A 24,781-nucleotide genomic window follows, 5' to 3' on the forward strand; every position below is an offset into this window, starting at 1 on the left:
GCAGGCTGACAGAACTGGTAGTTTTTTGCCACACTTGGTTCAAGCTGATCGTCATTCTGCTGTTGTCTCGGAACTAATTGGGCCTGAGGGTTCTATGGTCACATCTACACAAGATATTGCAGAGGTTTTTAGTTTCTTTTATAAAAACTTATATCAAACACAGTTGACTGAGGACGTGAATGCTTTGTCATTATATGTTGCTTCTGCTAGGCTTCCAAAATTGTCATCCGAGGCTCGGGCGTATTTAGATGCCCTGTTGACCCTGGAGGAGGTAGATGCTGCGATTAGTTCCTTTCCCGGTAACAAGGCACCCGGACCTGATGGGATTCCGATAGAGATATATAAAAAACATGCTCGTATCTTTGTTCCAAGACTTTTAGATTTGTTTAATGGGCTCTATGAAGAGAATTTGTTCTCTCCATCTATGTCTGAAGCCATAATTGTTGTGCTCCCTAAACCCGGGAAGGACCCTAGATACCTTGATTCCTATAGGCCAATTTCTCTAATTCCCACAGATGCCAAAATTTTGGCTAAGATCCTTTCTATTCGGCTAAACACTTATTACTTCGATTGTTCACCCAGACCAATCAGGATTTATGCCAGGCAAGTCGACGTCGGAGAACATTAGAAGGCTGCACACTCACTTACAGGCCTCCCATGGGGAGGAATCGTCCTCTGTTATTGTGTCATTAGATGCTGCAAAAGCATTTGACTCTGTGGAGTGGCCCTTTCTGTGGGAGGTCATGTTATGTTTTGGGTTTGGGCCGGTGTTCTTGAAATGGGTAAAGCTTATGTATGCGAACCCTACTGCCAGGGTGTCAGTGAATGGGTTTATCTCCCCATCCTTCCCCCTGTCTCGGGGCACAAGACAGGGTTGCCCCTTGTCCCCAACCCTGTTTGCATTGGCTATTGAGCCGTTAGCCTGTATTATACGTTCTCACCCTGATATTATAGGTCTACAATTGGGTAATAGAATGGACAAAGTTTCCTTATATGCAGATGATTTATTACTTTTTTTGTCTGATTATTTAACAGCTATGCCTGTGGTTCTTCAAGTCATAGAACAATTTGGAATTTTTTCTGGTCTTAAGATAAACTGGGACAAATCATCTATCCTTCCTCTTAGGGGGTTGTATCCGACTGTTCCCATTGTCACTCTCCCTCTCTGTTGGGTAAATAAATTTAAATATTTAGGTATCTGGATAACTAATTCCCCAAAGGACTATATAGTATTGAATGTTGAGCCCCTGTTTGTCTACTTAAAGGGCAAACTTCAGTCCTGGCGCCGGCTCCCTCTTACCGTTACTGGTAGAATGAACTTAATAAAGATGGTGGTGCAGCCAAAATTTATGTACGTTTTGCAGCTTTCTCCTGTTTTTATTACAGATACATTGTTTAGGCGTTTGAATAGTCTTCTTTCTTCATTGGTCTGGGTGAATCGTCGACCACGTATTCAATTGGCAGCTCTGACCCGATCTAGGTCTGGGGGAGGTTTGGCTATTCCAAATTTCAAATTTTATTATTATGCGGCGCAGATGGCACATATACGGTTATGGCTTCAAGATGACTCTCCTAATGCCCTGCACGTTTTGTTGGTTTCTCAGATTTTCCCTAACATTGGGTCATTTATATGACACCTCAATTCTTAAATCTTTTGCACAACTCCAAGAAGCTCATCATCTCCCTCAATCATATTTCTATAGATATTTACAATTACGGCATGCTCTCTCGGCTCAATTTTCAGATGGCCCTCCTCTAATTCAAATATCCCCATTGAAGTCATTCCTTTTATCTTTAGGTCCCCGGAAGACGCTTTCTTACTTATACTCCTATATATTGTCTTCTTATCATAAGGATAGTTTACCAAATCTTAGATCAAAGTGGGAGAGAGATATTGGCCTTATAAGTGATACGGAATGGGATAATGCTCTAGAAGCTCCTCGTATTTCCACGACTTCTATAAGATTTCAACAGATTCAACTGTTTATTCTACACCATACCTATTTAACTCCTGTTCGTTTGCTAAAATTAGGGGGGAGAGCATCTAACATATGCCCTAAGTGTAATATTAATAAGTAATAAGTAAGTAATAAGTTTTGTCCAATACAGGTATTGCTCCCACTTTAGCTACGCCATTGACGTGCTGTTTAGGCTCTATGGACGATGAGGTAGTGGACAGATATCTTAAACAATACATTGTCAATATGTGTACACTAGCTAAGGTATGTGTGGCTCGGTCGTGGATGGCTCCTACAGGACTAGATTATAATGCTTGGCTGTCCTTGGTCCGTACCACTGTTGAACATGAAAAACATGTGTTTATTTGTCCCAAAGCTGAGAAGAAGTATGAATGTATCTGGAGCAGTTGGCTTAAATCCTGTTATGCCCGTGCACTGCGTAATGATTGACCGGTATATTATTGTTAGGATAATGAGGTAGATTATTACTTTGTTGGAGGTAATGTGCTGTGTGATAAATTGAGAATTTATTGAGATCTAGTAGATTTTGCCAATTTTTCAGGTGTTATTTTTGACAATATTCCAATATTTGTATAGTGTGGTATTTTTTATTTTTATTATATGTCTATATATATATATATATATATATATATATATATATATGTGTGTGTATATATATATATATATATATATATATATATATTCTCTATGTTTATTGTTTTGGTATACACATTCATATTATATTTTTTGTAAGCAATGGATCTGGGATGCAGTTTGTAGATCTAGGTTTTATATTCCAGATACTGTTATTTGATTATGTATTTATGTGTATATGTGTGTATGCATATATGTATGTATGTATATATATATATATATATATATATGCTATTATTATTTTAATTTTTTTATTATATATTTTTTATTATTTATTTTGTTTGTTTATTTGTTAATGTATTTCTATAAACCAATAAAAATTTACTCAATTTAAAAAAAAAAAAAAAAAAAACTGAAAAACTACTATACATAGATTTTTTTCTGTACGCAAAAATGCTGGAAAGACCTCAAATTTTATGAGAAAAAACTTGTTTGCTATAATTTTTCCACCATTAAAATAAAACTGCAAAAATAGCCTTCTATATAGTCCTGATATCTCAGCTGTCACATGTTTTGGGTCCAAAATGGTTTGCCCACTTTTTCATGCACTTTTCCCTGGTCACAATATGTTGAGAAAGTCACACACCCTCGTCGCAACTACAGCGAATTGCCATTTCTAATTGAACCTCGAATATCTCAGGGGATGCATTTGTGCGACGTATGTGGGTTTCATGAAACAAACTAAAATTCTAAAACTTACACTTAGTAGGATTGAGCCAATGGAGTTCATGGTTATATGGTATCTGGCCTGGGAGAAGGCTGACTGTCTTATCTCTACCTTACAGCTGCAATTTCCAACTGTGTTAATTACAAAGAATCCAGATTCTCACTACAATTATGCTACTACATCCTTTTGTACACTTTGCTAGTATAAAGTAAATAATTTACATATACTTCCTATGTTTGTGAAGTTGACTAAGATATTTATAACTTGCAGCATCTAATATTTTTGCTGCGCTGCCTTGTTAACGCACAATATGCAATATTTATGGGTTTGTGAATATTGATATTGTAAAGCAATTTTGCTTTTTTTCTACGGTATACACTTGGAAATACACACATACTGTTGGGATTCTCAATAGTAAGCTCCATTAGGTTACAAGAATATATTACATAGGTTCTTTCAGAATTGTATACTAGTGTTTTCTTTTCAAGTTTCATTATTTTACTTTTGAATTTACCAAGTATTTTTGCATTGTTTGTACTGGACATATTAGTAAATTCTATTGATACTCTGTATTTTGTGCTTTGCCTCTATTTGTCTCGTGTTCATTTTCATTAACAAAAGAAAATTTTAATGTTACAAAGAATAATTTTTAGTACATTTACACTTCAGCTACTAAAAATAAAGAAAATACAAACAAAGTGAAGTAATAGGGCACTAAAACAGCTTCTATGCATCACATCATACGTTATGCAAGTGTCAAACTACATTGGAGGGAGGAAACCCTTCTCTAACAAGAAATTCCATCACGTAATGCGCTGTTGAATGTGGTGGGGGAACAGTCTCTCAGACGCATTCCCAAAATCTCCAATAATTTTACATCTGGGTTGAAAGCTGCTGTCTGGGTTGGCCATGGATTTAGTAATCACTGGCAGCCTTTACCATATTAGTGTATGAGCTTAAGGTGATCACACACAATGGCTTAGTGTTTAAGCAAATCCTGTAGCGTTCACCTAAAGGTGTGAAAGAGGACTTATATAAATATATACAGTAACTGGATACTGCTGTGTTTTTTTTCCAATTTACGCAAAAAATTGCAATTTTAGGCGACATGAGATGCTTACTATAGGTAGTGCGTACTATCCATCTCTGAAGTCATCAATTGACAGTTCTTGATGACATAATATTACACTGATATTTTTAGTGAATGAATTTATGGAGTTGCTTTATTTAAGATATTTGTTGTTTTTTTTCTAAGCATTTCAAACTAATACATGGTTGTTATGGCTAAGGTGTATGTGCTTATATCACCAGTTACCCATAGTTTATTATGTATTTCTCTTAGCCATAGCAACATCGCCCGAGTAACCGTTTCTCTCTGGAAACATCAGCAAGTTCAGCAGTATGTCCTGGGCAACATACACCAACAACCACCCCTCTCACAAAAATTGAGATTCCCTCCATTTATAGAAACCCAGCATGACAACAACTTAACTTCTAATTATACCTAGAACAATGCAATCATTAAAAGATCATGTGGATAAATAAATATTTTGTAGGGAAAGAAAGTACCATGGTCAGAACCTTAGCATCTACAGTATTATGCTGGGTACACACTAGACCATATGTCGTCCGATCCAGCAGATCGAAGCAACATACAGTATCAGACAGTCTAGTGTGTACCTGCTATGTCACAGACGATGCGTGCTCCTGCGAGTCGTCAGCGACATCCTCTGTCGGCCCTACATGCAGGGCTAACTGATTATGTAGTTAACGTGGACCACGCTGTCGCTGCTGAAATCGACAAGTGTGTATACACTTGCCAATGCCGGGTCCTGTCGCCGAAGATGTCGAGCTGGGTAGACATCGTCTAGTGTGTACCCAGTCTTAGAGGTCTATATTGAACAAAGTGGTTATATATGATGGAATGTCTTTTGTCTTAATACCTCCATACCTCTACTTCCCTAACTTGATTAAACTAAAGCAGGATGGACCTAAATAATAAAATGTCTCTAAATCTAAAATTAAACAGATGAGTTCAAAAAAGGAAATTCAGATTTCATCTAAGCACGCTTCACTTCTGTACAAACCGCAAACATGTAAGTGAAACCTATTAAGTTTTTAACTTTATCTGTCCAACCAGACTGCTACGGTTTCTAAGAATTTTATAAATAAGTTGTGTCTCTTGGGCTATTAACTCTTGTGAAAGCAAGCAACATATTTGAAAGATGGAGATCTACCTAGAAAATCATCCGAGTGGTATAGCGAATTTTATTGAATCATTCACCCTCATATATCTGTAGGCACTAATAAGGACGGTTGTAGGGAGACTCGGGGCCTGATTTTAAATAATCAAATTTTTACAATAGAACTGCTTTATTGGGGGGAAGTCGTCTCCTGCAAGCCGATGGAACAATATTGAATATTATCTCAGATTATGTCTGTATGCACAGGACTTTGACTTTCTGTGGCCTTAATCTCCTGTCCTATTTTAATAGTGACTTGATAACTACATGTTTTTAAGCCCATTAATTAGTATCCATATTTACATTTTGTATAGTTGACTTTATATACGCTTATCTATGACTATATGAAAATGACATTACTCCAGTTGGAAATGGCAAATTTGTTACACTGAAAATGTTTGTTTTTGATTGACATTTGTATGTACCTATAAATGTTCAATGTGAAACATTCTTCAACATGATAAATCTAATTAATATTGGAGTTATTTTTGGGGTGACTATTTCATCTTCTTTGTATTTTTTGCTATGGGGTTTTACAGTATCTCCATTTAGATCCACCAGCCTATTTTCATTGTCCAAATAGTTATTTTCAGTTATTTAACTATATTTTTAGTGGCACTCAGGAAATATCTTTTCACACTATAGGAAGAAAACTGCACTGACTAGTTATACTCTGAAAAATGTGCGCAAATCAATTAACAGAGCACAGGAAATACAAAGACCATGGTCAGAAATTTAGAACCTACAGTGTAAGAAGTGTGGTATGGTATATAGACATTGTATCCTAATTGCAGCCTAACAACTATATAATGTCGACATTATGAACATGTTAATATTCTGACTACATCCTGTGGGAAACACAAAATGAGCTAATATTCACTGCCCTTATTAAGATGCCTGCATACTTTCTCCTTCCCAATTTAAATAGGAAAAAAACAAAAACACAAAATAAGCACTTAAATAATTAAAGGGCATTTTCTAAAATTCACAGATATAATAGGTAAATATAATAGAACTTGAAATGTTTGGCAATGTATTTACATTTGCTATGTAAACTTTTGTGCTTTATTCACATACATACAGATAACAAAAAATTGTATTTTACCAAAACAGAAGGTAGCAGGGGTCATGGACAGTAAACCAATTCAGTTTGTACATCTCATATTTTATAATTACAGTTCATTATATATAGTTGTACTTCTGTATCCATCACTCACCAGATTAACAGTATCAAAGACTTGGACTTCTCCAATGGATGCACTGCCAGGATAAGCCAGATAGCAGTTATCTCCATTAATGGACAGTGCGCATAGACCTTCAAAAACAAAACAAGGAAATCAGAACTGAAAGTCACGGTATATAAAAGATACTTCTTAGTAATACAGTAACAAGTAAGCGTCTATCATTAATAATAAGGACACCATGTGGCTTCTCCATCTGCACATATTATATTATAATTATTTGCAGCATATACTCAAGTTAATTATTCAACTGAATAAACTTTTATGCATTTGTTTTAGAAACATAAAAAATAAGCCAAATATTAATAGACAACATGGAAAATATAAACAAAAGAAAAGAGAAAAAAAAAATAGGATAAAAATAGCAATTTATTAAAGTATATTTTATTTATGTTATAGTGAATAAGATATAGATAACACACAAATAACTTGATTATCTCATTACAATGGCATCTGTCAAGGGGTGGGATATATTACGCAATAAGTGAACAGTGCACTCTTTAGTTTAATGCGTTGGAAGCAGGAAGAACGGGCAAGCATGAGGATCTGAGCAACTTTGACAAGGGCCAAATTGTGATGGCTAGACGATTGGGTTAAAGCATCTCCATAACAGCAGGTCTTGTGGAGTGTTCCAGGTATGAAGTTGGAAGTACTGTACCTACCGTAGTGGTCCAAGAAAGGACAAGAGGGTGACCCGGCGACAGGGTCATGGGGGCGCCAAGGCTCATTGATGCATGTTAGGGAGTGTTATAGCTGATCGGTATAAATTATAGGTATAGCCATAAAGGAAATGGCATGGACTAAACAAGGTGTTTTAGCCAGGGATTACAGACTAAATGAAACCTGCTACTTTTACATTCTTTATTTATTAAAGGGTAGCTTCCCTGTGTAACTAAATTAAAATAATCTACAGTTCATTAATTGATTGATTTTATTGATCTACCAATATCTTAAAGCAGGGTTAGACAAAAAAAAAAAAAAACCAACAACACCTGGTAACCAGTAGTAATTAAAACAGGTTTGAAAAACGTAATAGCATTGAACTCAATGTAATTATATCTTTCATGGCTCCTAAAAAAGCACCTAAAATTCGTGAGTATTTTTTCACCAGTGGTATTCTTATTATCCTCCAATGGAGTACACAATGTAAACATATTGTGAGCCACCAGCAAGTTACATTTCAATATATACACTGACAAAAATGAGGAATTAGTGAAACACAAGGTAAGGTATCCCAAGAACTTTAAAGTTAAAGATGTAAATAATGAAACCAGATGTGTTAATTTTCAGACTGCTAAATAGTCAAAAGCATAAATACTATGATAAACAGTATGCGAAGTCCAAACTACTTTCAGAGCTACAATACAAATAGAATGCTGCAAACAGCCAAAAAAAAAAAAAAAAGAAGGTTTTGTGGACAAGTACTATTATTAGTATTATAAAGACATATGATAGGTTGCTGAAAATGATACAAAGCTTCCAGGCAAAAAAAAACTAAAAAAATTCCCTACCCCAAATAACTCACTGGTCCTGTCTCGCCCATTCTTTGTTAGACTATATGTGCTCACAAGCAGGATACTCATTTCCAACTTCAGTTGCTTTGTAAGTCTTTGCATTACATTTTAGGTTTGCTCTGTAGGCTTGATTCAGAGTTGTACGTAAACACGATAGTTTAGGCAAAGTTTACTGATCGGCGCTTGCGCAGCAGGATCTGTACTGCGCATGTGCCGATCTCTAACTGCGAACGGTCGCAGTGTCCCCTAAGCCACAGCATGACTGACATGCTGCAACTGTTAGATGGTTGGGGCCGGCATTTTACATAATGGGGGGTGTCGTCTCAGTTTTCTAGGCGTGCCAAGGCCAGGGTCTGTGTCTGGCCCTGGCAGAGGAGTTCTGGGGGCCATAATGAGCAAGCTTAAACTTACAGCCTGCCTGTCAGAGCACTATTCTGTAACCAGAAAATCCTCCTATAGCCAGCCACCTGATATATCCGCTGGCTTTCTGGGCAGCGTTGAGGTAGTTCCTCTCATCCACTATGGTTAGAAATTTTTGCTGGAGAGGGCGGTCCGGTCCCCCGACCGTAATTCTTTGCTGCAGACATCCCCCCAGGATTGCTCTGGCTTCACTCACTCCTCCCTGGAGAGATGCGGTTCGGTGTGGAACTTTTTCTGGCATACTGCCAGGTGTCCAATCGGGAAACAGCTTGCCTGAGGGCAGCGTTGGGCTGAAGTGAGCCAATTAATGATGCAGACAAGCAGCCAAGAAGGCACTGTAATTTAAAAGGTTACTGACGGCTCAGGAAATTGAGATATATTACACTTCTCATTGTAATCAGGCACTGTCTGGGCGTCCTCTCTGGAGCTAGGACACCTTAGGCAAGTGCCTAGGTCGCCTATGCCCAGGGCTGGCCCTGATTCCACCGCTTCACATTCAAGTTACCACTCAATGAGTATCTGCATATTTTAATGGGGGCAACTTATTCACTTATATTAGTTTAAACCAACAACATTCTTCATCTCACTGCCAAACTGAGTTTTTGAATAGGCTTTTCCATCACACACAGATAAATTAGCGCCAAGGATACTAGTTTATCAAAATTGTGAGAATATACTGAAAAATTACTCCACATATGTAAAACGTATACATGGGATTAATAGCAGAAGCTAGTTTCAAGGTAATTGGTGAAAAAAAAAACCCCTAATAAAACAGAAGCAACACAAATAAGTGAAACTGCGTTAATCAATACAAAATACCCATATAAGAAAATTTTAAATACCGGTATGGCAGAAGTGATGATCAAGACACACCAAAAAAAGATAAAAATATATAAATATACAATATTAATAGGATTGAATATAAATTCACTGTATTGCAATTGATAAGAAATAATCAGAGTCACATATAAACCATTAAAAAAGGATAGTTCACACTGGTAAAGAATAATATAATATGAGCGGTTTGTACAATTGATCCCAATGATTTCAATGCATACAGTATATTAGAAATAGAAATAGCCTCCTTTGGCTAAAAGTGTGTTTTCGGAACTCCCAAGAGTATAGGAACAGTCACGGACCCAATGATTAAAGGAAGCTGATGATTTTACCAGATGATCCGGATAAAGTGCCTGATTCAGCATGGATCGCAACTGTAACAGCGCACGCAAATCGATCAATGGTGTGTACTGCGCATGCAGCGCAGTGCGCGTGCGTGAGTTAGCATTGCAATCGCTTTGTGATCACTCAAGCAGAATAAGACCCAATTGCAGAGCGACAGGCTGTGAGTATATGAGGGTGGTGAAACGCAGGCCGTTTGAATGCCATTGCATGGGTGTGCATAAATTAGCCACTGAGACGACATAACGCAGCAGAAGTATCGGAGTTGGGAAATTCCCTAAAGGTCCGTCTTGGAAAATTGGATGAGATTCCTTGCAGTGACTTTCAGCTTACAGTGATAGCTGAGTGTATGAAATCCTCCAAAAGGGGCACAGGTCCATATCGCAAAACTGTGTCCGAAGTTGATAATAAAGAATTGAGGTATACAGATGGTGATCACATGACCTGTGTAGTAAACATACAGGATGTACAAAATTCTACGAAGATAGTGATGGCTTCAAAGGATAAGACTCTCTTGTTGCCGGGTATTCAGAGTGATGAGAATGTGACTCAATCACACAGCTTTGCAGGGGAAAGCAGAACCTTGGAGAAAGTCTTGTGAAGAATAATACTCATGTATGTGAAACAATGCCTTCATGCAAGCAGGATGGAATTTGCAGTGCTGCTGGATTTGTCTATGAGGAAGTGGAGTGGTCTCACATGATAAAGCTTGAAGAAAGTAGACCAGCTAGACAATATTTGAAAATGAAGACCTCTGTGGAGAGTGAACTTCAACCTGTGCTGGTGGAACATGTGAAAGTTCATTATATTTTCAAGGCTCAAAAATCGGGAGCACAAGAAAATCCAAGAGATCTATGCCTTAATGAAGTGGCAGACAGCCATCAAAGCCGTAAGATAAATTATGTGGATCAATGGAGTAAATATTCAAGTATCCTATGTGGACATGGGAGTCCATAATCTGAGCGTGACAGTGCCAGTACGTTGTCTGTTGACATAACACCAAGGTCCAGAATTTGTGATGGCTCAAGATACTGATAGCTCCTCTTCTTTCAAAAGGCCATCGGTGAAATATGCCAGTAGCCAATACAGGGCTTCAAGGTTGCAGGTTAAAGATGTGACAAAGTAGAAGGACAAAGTAGAAGTTGGCCAAAAGATCTGCCCTTAATAGGTTTAAGTGGCAAGAGAGATGAAGTATGTCGCATTGAAAAAAGTTACTCCAAGTTCTTAATGCCTGTTGCAGTACCCAAGCCTCAAGTACTGCATAAAGAAAGTACCACCATTGGTACCATAAAGTTAGGAAAAAAGTAAGGAGAAAAATTACCTCCGGACCTTGGAGGATGCGACCCCCAGAAATGACCAGAGTCTGGATGATCTTGGATCCGGTGGATGGTTCTGAGCATAATGAAGAGGGACTTCGCAATGAGAATGACTCGTCCCATGTAGCTGAACCCAGGGGTTTCAAGCTGGGGAGGGGGATATGTGGCAGTATCACCAGAGATGGCACTGGTGAGCAGCTGATACATATATATATATATATACACACACATACATACACACATACATATATATATATATAGTATGTGTGTGGAACAGTAATCAGGGCACATGGGGGACAGAGATGGAGCTGAGGCCGGAAAGGGGGCGGGAGCGCTGAAGGCCGCCCCTTGTACTTACTGGCTACTGCGTGATCACTGTCAGCGGGCAGCCTCAACGGGAGGGTATCCCGCCGGCTGCCCGGGACATAGCAGTGGCAGCGGCTACCAGAGCCGTGGCTACTGCTTCAGTGATCACTAGCGTGATCACTGTCAGCCAGCAGCCACAGCGGGAGGGTGTCCCGCCGGCTGCCCGGTAAATAGCAGTAACTGCGGCTACCAGAGCCGTGGCTACTGCTTCAGTGACTGTCAGCCAGCAGCCACAGCGGCTGCTAGCTGACAACAGGAGCCGAAGGGGGTTATGCCAGCTGCCCGATCACTGCTGGCACAGTGATCTGGAAACAGGGCATAGCAGCAGCCGCTGCTTCATCACAGTAGAACACGGCTGTCCTTGCAGACGTGGTGGGAGGGGGTTGCAGACGGGTCCTGATCACTGTGGCCAGCAGTGCTCGGGACATGCAGGAGAGGGAGCGGCGGGTGTAGAGGGACCAGGAGGTCCCTCTGATATAGGTGGCTACGGGAAGATTAGCTTCCCGCAGCCACCTAGTGGGCTTTTCTGACTGGTCGGATCAGATATGACCATGTCACGGAAAGCCCAGTCTGGTGTGGTCGTATCTGATACGATCATGCCAGGCAAGTGGTTAAATAAAAATGTCAGATAAGACTAAAGTTATGCACATGAATAGTGCAACATATTTATTTCTATAAAAAAATATAGTGGGCTAAAGATGCCCATCCACTAGGCGATGAAAATGAGCGATTGAACGATAATGTTCGATAATAGTTTGAAAAATCGTTTGCAGATTGTTTAAAAAATGTCTAAAACGACCAGTGATGCACCCTCCCGCTGGTTGTTTAGACATCTATCATCGGGCAAACATGCTGGACAACCTGACTATAACGTCAGGTTCAACATGTTTCCAGATGACTGATGTTCTTACAATGAACGACTGCTCGTTCAGTGTAGGCACAGCACAGACTGACAAACGACTTCACGATTACAATGTCGTAATCGTGGAGTCATTTAGAGGTCTGCTAGTGGATGGGCAGCTTAAAGCAGAATCAATTCAAGTAGAGTTCATCCACTGCAAATATCAGTTTTAAGCTGTTATTTAAAACAAAAACACACAAATGTGTTATGTTTTGGGTAAAATTACCACATGGAGGCTTGTTTGTGCATTATCTTGTTTTCCTGTAGAATGTAGTTTAATACACCAGTGCACAAACTTTATTTTAGCCCAGCCGTTCAATAAAAAGTTAAAACTTTAGAAAAATGTACAAAAAAGGAGATTTATCTTCTTACCTAGTAAATCCTTTTGTTAGGGTCCATGGGGAAACAGGCTTTATACTGAGTTTAGGTGGTGAGCTGGAGCTGGGCACCAACGGTTAACTTTCTTTTCCCAGCAGCTCAGGCTCCCCCTCCAATATACCCCACCCCAGGTACAGTTAAGTTACAAGCCCAAGGCATGGAAGAAGAGGAAGGAGGAATACCGGCACACACTCACTTAAAACATACACAGTGGAGGTGAAAGGGAAGCAGATAAGTGAAAACTCCGCAAGCTAGGTGCGCTTCAGGATGGGTGCCCTGTGTCTCTCATGGACTCCAAGTCCCCAGTTGAGAACCAGGAGCTGAAAGTGGGTGCAGGGCCCACTCGGCCCACTGTGGAGGCTTAGAAAGTCTGCCTGCTAGTTTTGGACTCTGGGAATGTAGACAGAGACGTGAGATCATGCTCTGCCCACTAAAGAATGCAATACATCTACTTCATGGCTCCCTGACTGCGGGTGACGTCCTTACTGTCTATGTAGGCGACAGTTGTCGTGCGGACCCACTGAACCTTGACTGGCCGATGCTGGAGAAGGGGCTGTGCTAGTCCAAAAACTGCTCTGAACTCCAAAATATTGATAGGTAATTGGCTCATCTATTCCATCAATCGACCCTAAAACGTGTGATGACAATCAAAGCCCCCCACCCCTTAAGACCTGCATTAGTAGAGAGCAGTACTCAGCCCTGGATCCAAAAGGGTCAGCCCTTATCCAGGTGGGAATGGTGGAGCCACCACAAGAAGGAGTGATGGACTTCCCGAGGAAGAGATTACCTGAGACTTGATATGGAGAGGGGAGTGGATCCACCGGGCCATAATCTCCATTTGTAAAGGATGAGAGTAAAAAAAGTGTATACTTTACCATTTCGAAAATTGAGACCAGAGAGCCGAGGACCTGCATGCAAGAGTGGACCGACACTTGGCGGCGACACAAGAAAGAGAGAACTTTGGCCTGCAAGGACAGAATCTAGTCCTTTGGAAGGAATACTCACTGGACTCTGGAGTCCAGAAAGGCTCCTAAATGTAGCATCATCTGAGACGGGGTCAAGGTGGATTTAAGCCGATTGATTATCCACCCGCGAGACAATAGCAACTCCACCGTGGGACGCATGTGAACCCTTAGCACATCCAGTGACTGGGCCAGGAGAAATAGATTGTCCACATAGGGAAGTATTCTGACCCCTCTACAACAGAGATGTGCTGCCATGACCTTCGTAAAAAACATGAGGAGCCATGAAAAGTCAAATGCCAATGCCTGAAATTATAAGTGTTCCTCCTGACCTGGATGAAAATATGCAAATAGGCATCCTGGAGGCCTTAAGTCCCCTGGTTCCAGAGCCAGAATAATGGAGCAAAGAGACTCAATGCAGAACTTCAGAACTCCGCTTTACCTGTTGAGCGACTTCAGGTTAAATGATGGCTTCTGAACCAGGATAAGGTTGGCATAGAAGCCTGTGCCTTTCTGGGAGAGGGGAACTGGGATGATAAACTTGGAGGCCAGAAGGGAGTGGATGGGCTCCCATAGAGCTCCTGCTTTTCCTGGATCAATGAATAGGCATGTTGAAACTACACCTCTGAACTAGGCATCCACCATAGTCGCCTTCCAAGCATTGGAGAAAAGCAGAAGGCGGCCCCCATGCTGAGGTTTTCCAGGTGGAGGCCCGCTTGTCATGCGGCAGGCCGTCTGGTAAACCAGGCCTGTTTACCTCTGGACTTTGAACCCTTGGTAGTAGAAACCTGGAGAAAGACTGACCTTTGGTCTTACCCTGCGGGCGAAAGGAGTGAAAATTAGAAATTCGCAACCTGGGGACTGCCACAAAAGGAAGGAAAGCAGTCAATTGCTCCCATATTAGAGTAAATTGCTCCAGCTTCCTATCAGACATATCCTTAAGGGAGACTGAGTTATGGATAGGAAGGGTAGTAGATTTGACTAGTTGGGCGATGTGCGTATCCATCGGAGGAATGGACTCCAATTTGGCCCTATACACTGCTGGGAGCAGATATGCGCTTAGAGACTATAAAGCTTTTGTTAGGGTGAGCCCATACCTCCGCTAGGAGGTCTTCAAGCCAAGCAGCAAAGGGGAATTCAGCAGGCACCTTCTTCTGACATTTAAATACTGGGGCATCAGACCGTGAAGCCTGGTCAGAGTCCTTGATTGAAAGTGCACATTTAACTGCCTTGATCAGGGCTTCAGCATCCACCTGCAGAGGGGAAACTTTCTGCTTAGAGGAGGTTTCAATATCAGAGGTAATAGAGACATTATTCCTCACGATCCGCTGAAAGCTCAGTGTGAGTCATAATCAGACAGGGGTGTAGAATTATCATGCCTGGTCGGCTTGCGCTTGAAAGGGTGGTCCTTGTCCAGAATCTGTTGGACAAATGTGGATACCTGCACCAAACCTTGTACTGACAGAGAACAATTGGACCCATGAAGGCTCTGCAGCAGCATGTTGTGAATCTCCCTTAGCAGGTAGAACACTGGCGACCTGGCTTGCAAGCTGATTTACTAACTGCGACATTAGCTGTGAAAAGTGCGGAAGCCCATGCCGGTTCCTGATTGGAAGCTGTGGCCGAAGGGGCCTGCGCTATGTAGCAGTGAAACACCAGAAGCAGGGCTCGATTCAACTGAAGTTCATCGTGGTCCAAAGCCTGAGGAGAAAGTACATCAGTATACAGTGCATCCGGAAAGTATTCACAGCGCTTCACTTTTTCCACATTTTATGTTACAGCCTTATTCCAAAGTGGAATAAATACATTTTTGTCCTCAAAATTCTACACACAATACCCCATAATGACAACATGTAAAAAGTTTTTTTGGAGCTTTTTGCAAATGTAATAAAAAAGAAATCACATGTACATACGTATTCACAGCCTTTGCCATGAAGCGCAAACTTGAGCTCAGGTACATTCTGTTTCCACTGATCATCCTTGAGATGTTGTTTGAACATGATTTTGAAAGGCATACACCTATCTATATAAAGGTCCCACACTTAACAGTGCATGTCAGAGTACAAACCAAGCATGAAGTCCAAGGAATTGTCTGTAGACCTCTGAGACAGGATTGTCTCGAGGCACAAATCTGGGTAAAGATACAGAAAAATATCTACTGCTTTGAAGGTCCCAATGAGCACAGTGGCCTCCATCATCCGTAAATGGAAGAAGTTCGGAACCACCAGGACTCTTCCTAGAAATGACCAGCCACTAAACTGAGCGATCGGGGGGAGAAGGGCCCCAGTCAGGAAGATGACCAAGAACCCAATGGTCACTCTGGCAGAGCTACAGCATTCCTCTGTGGAGAGAAGAGAAGGACAACCATCTCTGCAGCAATCCACTAATTAGGCCTGTATGGTAGATTGGCCAGACAGAAGCCACTCCTTAGGAAAAAGCACATGACAAACAGCCTGGAGTTTGCCAAAATGCACCTGAAGGAATCTCAGACCATGAGAAACAAATTCTCTGGTCTGATGAGATAAAGATTGAACTCTTTATCGTGAATGCCAGGTGTTATGTTTGAAAGAAACCAGGCACCGCTCATCACCAGGCCAATACCATCCCTACAGTGAAGCATGGTGGTGGCAGCATCATGCTGTGGGGATGTTTTTCAGCGGCAGGAACTGGGAGACTAGTCAGGATAGAGGGAAAGATGAATGCAACAATGTACTACAGAGACATCCTGGATGAAAACCTGCTCTAGAGTGCTCTTGACCTGGGGCGACTGTTCATCTTTCAGCAGGACAACAACCCAAAGCACACAGCCAATATATCAAAGGAGTGGCTTCAGGACAACTCTGTGAATGTCCTTGAGTGGCCCAGCCAGAGCCCAGACTTGAATCCGATTGAACATCTCTGGAGAGATCTGAAAATGGATGTGCACCAAAGCTTACCATCCAAGCTGATGGAGCTTGAGAGGTGCTGCAAAGAGGAATGGGTGAAACTGCCCAAAAGATAGGTGTTCCAAACTTCTGGCATCATAATCAAAAAGACTTGAGGCTGTAATTGCTGCCAAAGGTGCATCAACAAAGTATTGAGCAAATGCTGTGATACTTATGTACATGTGATTTCTTAGTTTGTTTGTTTTTTATTAAATTTGCGAAAAAACTTTTTACATGTGGTCATTATGAGGTATTGTGTGTAGAATTTAGAGGACAAAAATTAATTTATTCAGTTTTGGAATAAGGCTGTAACATAACAAAATGTGGAAAAAGTGAAGCAATGTGAAAACTTTCCGGATGCACTGTAGTTCCTACAGTTGCGCAACCCAGGAGCGCACCCCTTCCTTAGTGCCTTGCCCTTGGAAGACATATTAATGTAATTCCAAGAATTAGGTTGAGCATGGAATGTTAAGAGTGCCACAAATAAAAAAGTGGGGCTATGCAATAAATGTTATGTCACTGTGAATGCCAATAAACAAAGTGGTGTTCACAAGACTATTTGTCAACTAAACAAGTGGAGTCCCTACAGAGGTATGAAAGAAAGAGTCTATAGACAAAGAAAATCTTGAGGATAGAGAAAGTGTAGAGAACAAAAAAATCCTATACACTTTTAGACATGCATACAGAATAACATTTAATGGATAAAGGCAGTATACAATGGGAAATTGCTGCTCAACAACCAAGCCCCGACAGTGGAGGAAGGAGCTAAAGTAAAACCTGACTGGCTGGAGTGAGGTATACAGGGAGGCAGAAGCCCTGGTGGCTTTCTTTGTGTAGCTGAATGCAGGCAATGTATTAAAATGGCCACCATGCATTGTGGGGAGGGGCAAGATTATCAAGTGGCAGGTAACCTGCATGAGGGGACGTGCCAAGGGATGGGGAGGAGCCAATATGGAAGGCTATTCTCCCCCGTCTGGCTTAACCCCCAAAAACATGGCCACCACTGAATAATAGTGTCCCATTTATAAAGTTGCCCTGGTGGTCTAGTGGGGATGCAGAGACAACCTGGCTCCCACGGCCAATAACGCAGACGGCCTCCCGCACTGGCGGTAACAGCCTCACCTGTCCCCAATATGTCTGGCTGCTGCTCTTCCTTTGTGTGCTGGAGCCGGTCAGGGTCACTGACCCAGTTGCCAGTGCTCCAACCGCCGGTGCTAGGGATCCTTGGAGTGGCAGTGAGGGAGTCTCATGAGATACTGACTCACTGTCTGCTCGATTGAAAGAAAAAATAGAAAATATAGTAAAATGACACTGCTTGATAGCAGCCCCTGAAAATAGTGTCTACTCCTTTGACACCAAACGAAAAACTGGACCTCTAGGTTAGGGGCGCAGTACCGGGGAGAGAGCATGAGCTCCTGGGAAAAAATTTTTACAGTTTGGTGCCCAGCTCACCACCTATATTCAGTGTAGAGCTTGTGTCCATGGATGATAAAGAAACCACAAAATAACATAACACAACATCCTTGTCTTAATTCTTCAAATGTTATTGATGCTACAATTCGACCACCATCAACGTAATTCCAACATGGATAGTTATTTGCTCTACCAGATGATTCATAGAGATCACTATTTACAAGTAACATTAATGGCACCCAAATTGTCATGTTTACCAAAGTTTCCTCTATGCAATATGATTAGTCTGTACATTTAAATCATTATGTGGACATTCAGAACATGTCGACATTCAGTGTCAGCATGGACAATGCTGACATTTACAATGTCGACGGTCTATTTTAGTGTTAGGCTGCAGCTAGTGTAGGGTTAAAATCAGCTGAATGTAGACACGTGACATGTATTTATATTACGCGTTAGGTGCCTCAGAAGGCACTTAATGCGGAATCTACGGATTAAAGCGCGTTAGCCGAAGGCTTACCGCGCAGGGAAATTAACTGATAATTAAATAACTCTGGGCGTTAAACCCAGAGCAGTATCCGTGCGGTAAACACCGTGGGTAATTGAATATGTCCCTTAGGATAAACACTGTACAACAAAGAAATACTTTTAATTCGTTTTACTTTTTTAAATTGTTTCTATAAAAAAAGTCACTTTACTAATTTGAGAAAAACGAATATGACTTCAGAATCTTTTATTAGCATTAGTGAAAAGCAATTTTAAAATAATCTGATATTTTATACAACATAAATAAGAGTTTTCAATTCAATCAATCGCAAATAAGACAACAAAACTAAACATAGAGCAATCGAAAGTACTATCTAAAATAGCGGCTTATTCATGAGAGTGCTTTTTCTTTGCTTGTCGCTTGTACTCCTCTTCTGGGGCATCTCTTGTCACTGTCCAACAGTAGTCTGCAAGCATAGAAGCCTTTCACCTACCTTCGTTCCATTGCTGAAATGTCTTGGTGGAATTGCTCACCATGCTCACTACTTGTCCCAGTGGTCAGGGAAAAAGTCCAGATGAGATTCGACAAAAAGTGAATTTTGAGATACATGTTGGTTCACAATCTCAACTAGTTTCCATCTCTTCTGTTACTCAAGAAACCATGCACAACACCTGTTAACCACTTAACTGACGAATTTTTTGACCAAAAACCGCTCCGAAATTGTCGTTTTTTTTTATGATTGAATTAGGTCAGGAACAGCCTTGTAAAACTATTTCAACGCAATTCTTTTTTTTTTAAACACCATAAAAATGTACATTTTTATGGTATACTGTAGTTCTGGTCATTGACAGCTGTACCATCGATGGCCGATTGGTTCAACCATCGATAGAAACAATCGCTTGTTTGACATCGGTCGGGGGCTCCACACACACACATACTGTATATATAGATATATATATATATATATATATACACATACACACACACACATACAGTGTATGTGTGTATATATATATATATATATATATATATATATACACACACATACATACACACATATATATATACACTGTATATACACAGTATATGTATATATCCATGTGTATAGATCACACGTGTGTATGTATATATATATATATATATATATATATATATATATATAATATATAGATACACATACATCTAGGGCTTTGCGTTTATATGTGGGGTGGGGCTTGCAAACATGGAGGAGGGAGAGGAGGGGTTGGCTCTTTGGCCAGCGGCTGCTCCCTCTACTATTTGCAGCCGCTGGCAGGATGGTGGGGTGGGGGCAGAGAGAAGGTCAGAGCTGATAGCGCTACCTTCTGTTTGCCCGGCGGCTGCTCTGTCTAGTTTGCAGCCGCCGGGCTGCTGCTAGTGGGTTTGGAGGGAGAGAGAAGGACAGTACGAATAGCGCTGTCCTTCTCTGCCCGGCGGCTGCTCTGCCATCAGCCGCCGGGCTGCTGCTAGTGGGTTTGGAGGGAGAGAGAAGGACAGTACGGATAGCGCTGTCCTTCTCTGCCCGGCGGCTGCTCTGCCATCAGCCGCCGGGCTGCTGCTAGTGGGTTTGGAGGGAGAGAGAAGGACAGTACGGATAGCGCTGTCCTTCTCTGCCCGGCGGCTGCTCTGCCATCAGCCGCCGGGCTGCTGCTAGTGGGTTTGGAGGGAGAGAAGGACAGCGCTATCAGCGCTGCCTTCTCTGCCCTGTCGGCGGCTGCTCTCCGGAGGGGGAGGGAGAGAAGGACAGCGCTATCAGCGCTACCTTCTCTGCCCTGTCGGCGGCTGCTCTACGGAGGGGAAGGGAGAGAAGGACAGCGCTATCAGCGCTGCCTTCTCTGCCCTGTCGGCGGCTGCTCTACGGAGGGGGAGGGAGAGAAGGACAGCGCTATCAGCGCTGCCTTCTCTGCCCTGTCGGCGGCTGCTCTCCGGAGGGGGAGGGAGAGAAGGACAGCGCTATCAGCGCTACCTTCTCTGCCCTGTCGGCGGCTGCTCTACGGAGGGGGAGGGAGAGAAGGACAGCGCTATCAGCGCTGCCTTCTCTGCCCTGTCGGCGGCTGCTCTACGGAGGGGGAGGGAGAGAAGGACAGCGCTATCAGCGCTGCCTTCTCTGCCCTGTCGGCGGCTGCTCTACGGAGGGGGAGGGAGAGAAGGACAGCGCTATCAGCGCTGCCTTCTCTGCCCTGTCAGCAGCCACTGGGCTGCTGCTAGCTCCGGAGGAGGGAGAGAAGGACAGTGCTATCAGAACTGCCTTCTCTGCCCTGTCAGCAGCCGCCGGGCTGCTGTCGGGGGTGGGTGCGCCTTCGTTGGGCTGTCTGATCACTGCTAGCAGTGATCGGCCGGCCCACGGGGAGGGACAGTGTGCAGAGGGACCAGGAGGTCCCTCTGTGATTGGCGGCTGCTAGAAAATTATTTTCCAGCAGCCGCCCACAGAGCTTTCCTGACTGGTCGTATCACATTACGACCATGTCAGGGAAAGCCCAGTCTGGTATGGTCATATCTGATACGACCATGCCAGGCAAGTGGTTAAAGGCTTCCCAAACTGCTTTCTTACTAACCTGAAGGAGACTGTCGACATTTTCATCCTTAAGAAATTGACGAATTTGCGGACCAACAAAGATCCCTCCCTTAACTTTAGCATCACTCAGAAGTGGAAATTTTCCTCTCAGGTACACGAAAGCTTCTCCATCTTTGTTCATCCCATTTACAAAGTCCTTCATAAATCCAAGTTTGATGCGCAAAGGGGGCAAAAACATTTTGCTTCAATCAACCAGAGGACTGTGATGGACATATTTTTCCATGGCCTACAATGACTCAGCATTCCTGTAATCAGGTTTGCCAACCTATATATTCTCTAGATGCCAAAATTCCTTAGTATTTAACAAAACACCCCTACGTCATCATAAATGGGCTCTCTCTCGGAACAGAGATCTAAGTGTTAAATGTAATTTGTTCTTCGCATACTAAAACCAAATAGAAAAAACTATTTTCACTGTTACGTAGTTCTTTTATTTGTGCAAATAAGACGCATATTTTGAGCAAAAAATATGCTCGGCAAGGCCGAGTCGCGACCTGGCTCCCTGAGAAGGGCTGTTAGGTGTGACTGAAGCCACAGTGCATGAAGAGACATCTTTATGTGGAAAAAAAACAAATGTACAGAGAAGTAAGCACAAGAGAGGCAATGACCTGCCGGAATGGGTATGAAATACCGCCGGCCGCATGGCCGCCGGTTCGATTCCCGTCAGCGGCAGCCCGACATGAGCAGAGTTCGAAGCAGCAGAAGCCTGACAGCGCTGGAAATCCCGATTGTGGATAGGTGAGTATCTACTAACCTAACCCCCCTAACCTTAACCCTCCTTAGGGGTGCCTAACCCTAACTTCCCCCCCAAGTGCCTAACCCTAACCACCCCCTTCCCCGCTGCCTAAACCTAAGTCCCCTGGGGGGGTGCCTAACCCTAAGCCCCCCCCTGGGGTGCCTAACCCTAACCCTCCCTCCCCCTAGATAGCCCTAACCCTCCCGGGGGGTGCCTAACCCTAAGTCCCCCCAGGGAGCCTTAAACCTAAAGGCTGTCCACTCGCGGCGCCCGGCATCACTACGATCGGGATGCCGGGCGCCGGTCTCCCGGCGTCAGGGAAATGCGGGCGTCTACATCTAGACGCCCGGCATTTCACCCTTGCCGGGATATGACAGTCGGGAAGCCAGCTGCCGGTATTTAGGCAGTCGGCTTCCCGATTGCATACCGACCTGCCTAGCTCCTATGACAGCCATGATTTGATGAAGACTTTACAGATACTGATTGTGAGGTTGATTATCTTGAAGGGGCACAAGAAACACAATGAAGATTTAACCACTACATTGCTATGTGTATTGCTGACCACATGTGGGAAGATGACAGGTGATCAAGCCCACGTGGTGAAACACATGCTCTAAGAAGCTGACACCAGCTCCCCGCTGCAGGAGGATGCTGAAAACGGCAGGATTTGCAAGCAGAGACTCATGCAACCGTCTCCTTTACAACAGGTATCTTCCATCTAGTGTGTGGGTATAACGCCCTGCGGCGCATTCAGCCCCTGAAATGCAATATGTAACAGGAACAGTCTAACACCGCACACGGGACCGGACACAAACACACTTCTCTTTGATATTCAACCAGCACCGTCTCTGGCCCGTCTCACTTGTTGTCCGCTCCAATGATGACAGCAAAAGCAGAAGGGACCAGGACGTATAGTGCTGTACTATACTGTCTCCTATACATTAAGCTTCAAGACAGGAGCCATATAATTGGTCATGTATATGCTCACTTTTTCAATGGGCAGTGGGATCAGTGAGAATTCTCTGTCCTTATGTTATTCATTCACATGATTGATATGAAAAATCTGTTATGCTATACTACTCTATGGCAATGAGGATATATGTACCACGCAGCATATAGGGAAAGTAAAGTTAGTTGGAATTATATATTTTTAGGCTGCATTAAATAAATGATGTTTGTGACAGTGCAGCATCCCATATTATTACTACTACTATTCCTTATTAACCACTAATCCAGTGGTTTCAAAACTTCACAGCACCCTTAGAGTCACATCAATTTTCTCAAGCCACCCCTAGGCCAAAAGAAAATACCCAACTCTTTCTCCCAAAAACTAAGTAGGATTGAGAAAAAATAACATACATAATTAAATTGGAAAAAAACATAACTCTGGGCATAGAGGTTAGTGGTATTGGGAGTTGAGATAATAAGAGATATGGTAAGACCTTACCTTTGTTATCTCTATTTCTATGAAGTCCATAGGGATCCACAGGAGACCTTGGGGTATAGGTTGATAACGTCAGTCGTCGAGTACCTCAATAGTTAAATTTGTGCTCCCAGGATGCACCGTGCTCCTCTCCTATACCCCGCCCCCAGGCCAAGGCACCTCAGTTTCGTAACAAGCCAATGGCCGTAGGAGGCGAAGAGAGAAGTAAGAAATTCTGGAACAATCAAGTATCACATTCTCACATACAGAAGGAGACGGAAAACCGGTGACCAGAAAACAGCCCATCTGCAGCACAGATGCGACAGGACGGGAGTCCTGTGGATCCCTATGGACTTCGTAGAAATAGAGATAACAAAAGGTAAGGTCTTACCATTTCTCTTATTTTCTACTAAAGGGCCCATAGGGCTCCACAGGAGACCTTGGGGATGTCCTAAAGCAGGCTCATTAAGGGTGGGGACGCTCCTGTGCAGAAAGGAGAATCCGCCGCCCGAAAAAAGCATCCTAAGAGGCAAAGGTATCAAATGCATAATACCTTAAGAATGTATGGACAGTAGACCACGTGGCCGCCTGGCACAGCTGAACAGCAGAGGCGCCACGACGAGCTGCCCACGAAGGACCCACAGACCGAGTAGAATGAGCCTTGACAGAGGACGGTACAGGAAGGCCCTCATGAAAGTAAGCCTCTGAAATTGCCAGGCGAATGCAGCGTGCCAAAGTCTGCTTAGTGGCAGGCCATCCTTTCTTTCGGAAACCAAAAAGGACAAACGAGCCCGACTTTCGAAATGAGTTGGTACGGTCCACATACGTTTGTAGAGCATGTACCACTTCCAAAGAGGCCTCACCAGCTGAAATATATGGGGAGTTAAAAGCTGGTACTACAATTTCCTCATTAATGTGGAAGCTGGATACCACCTTAGGTAGGAAACCAGGGCGAGTACGAAGAACCGCCCTGTCCCTATGAAAAATCAGAAAGGGAGGGCGACATGAAAGAGCCTCCAAATCGGACACCCTTCTGGCAGAAGCAACGGCTAGAAGAAACACAGTTTTAATTGTGAGTGATTTTGAATCCACTGAGTCCAGGGGTTCAAATGGTGGTCCTTGTAGAGCCCTAAGGGCCACAGTCAGACATAATGAATGTATGTGTCAAACTCCTTAGCTCAACTTAGGCTCCGCCTTCACCACTGAACTGTGAAGTAATTTGATCCCTCAGCAGCATCATCACCGCAAGGGCTAGTGAAAGAGAAAGTACAGGGATAGCTAAAATGGCTGACAGAGAAAAAGAGTTTTACAGTCAGACAGCGCTAGCAACAGACACGTTGCCAGGAAAACCTGCACTATACTGTACTATTATCAACTAACTAGACCTTGTGTCTAGTAGGAATAGT

General features: G+C 42.7%; 1 protein-coding gene across 2 annotated transcripts in view; it reads right to left on the reverse strand.

The window, feature by feature from the left end:
- WIPI2 (WD repeat domain, phosphoinositide interacting 2) overlaps window positions 1-24,781 on the reverse strand; it is a 143,126-nt gene that overhangs the window by 49,815 nt on the left and 68,530 nt on the right. For both annotated transcript variants that reach the window (XM_088451036.1, XM_088451035.1), the window contains exon 5: window positions 6,740-6,837. In XM_088451036.1, coding sequence (XP_088307162.1) covers window positions 6,740-6,837 — 98 coding nt within the window. The remainder of the gene's footprint in view (window positions 1-6,739; window positions 6,838-24,781) is intronic.

The sequence above is a fragment of the Taudactylus pleione genome, unplaced genomic scaffold, assembly GCF_031769625.1.
Source record: "Taudactylus pleione unplaced genomic scaffold, aTauple2 ptg000536l, whole genome shotgun sequence".
Taxonomy (NCBI): domain Eukaryota; kingdom Metazoa; phylum Chordata; class Amphibia; order Anura; family Myobatrachidae; genus Taudactylus; species Taudactylus pleione.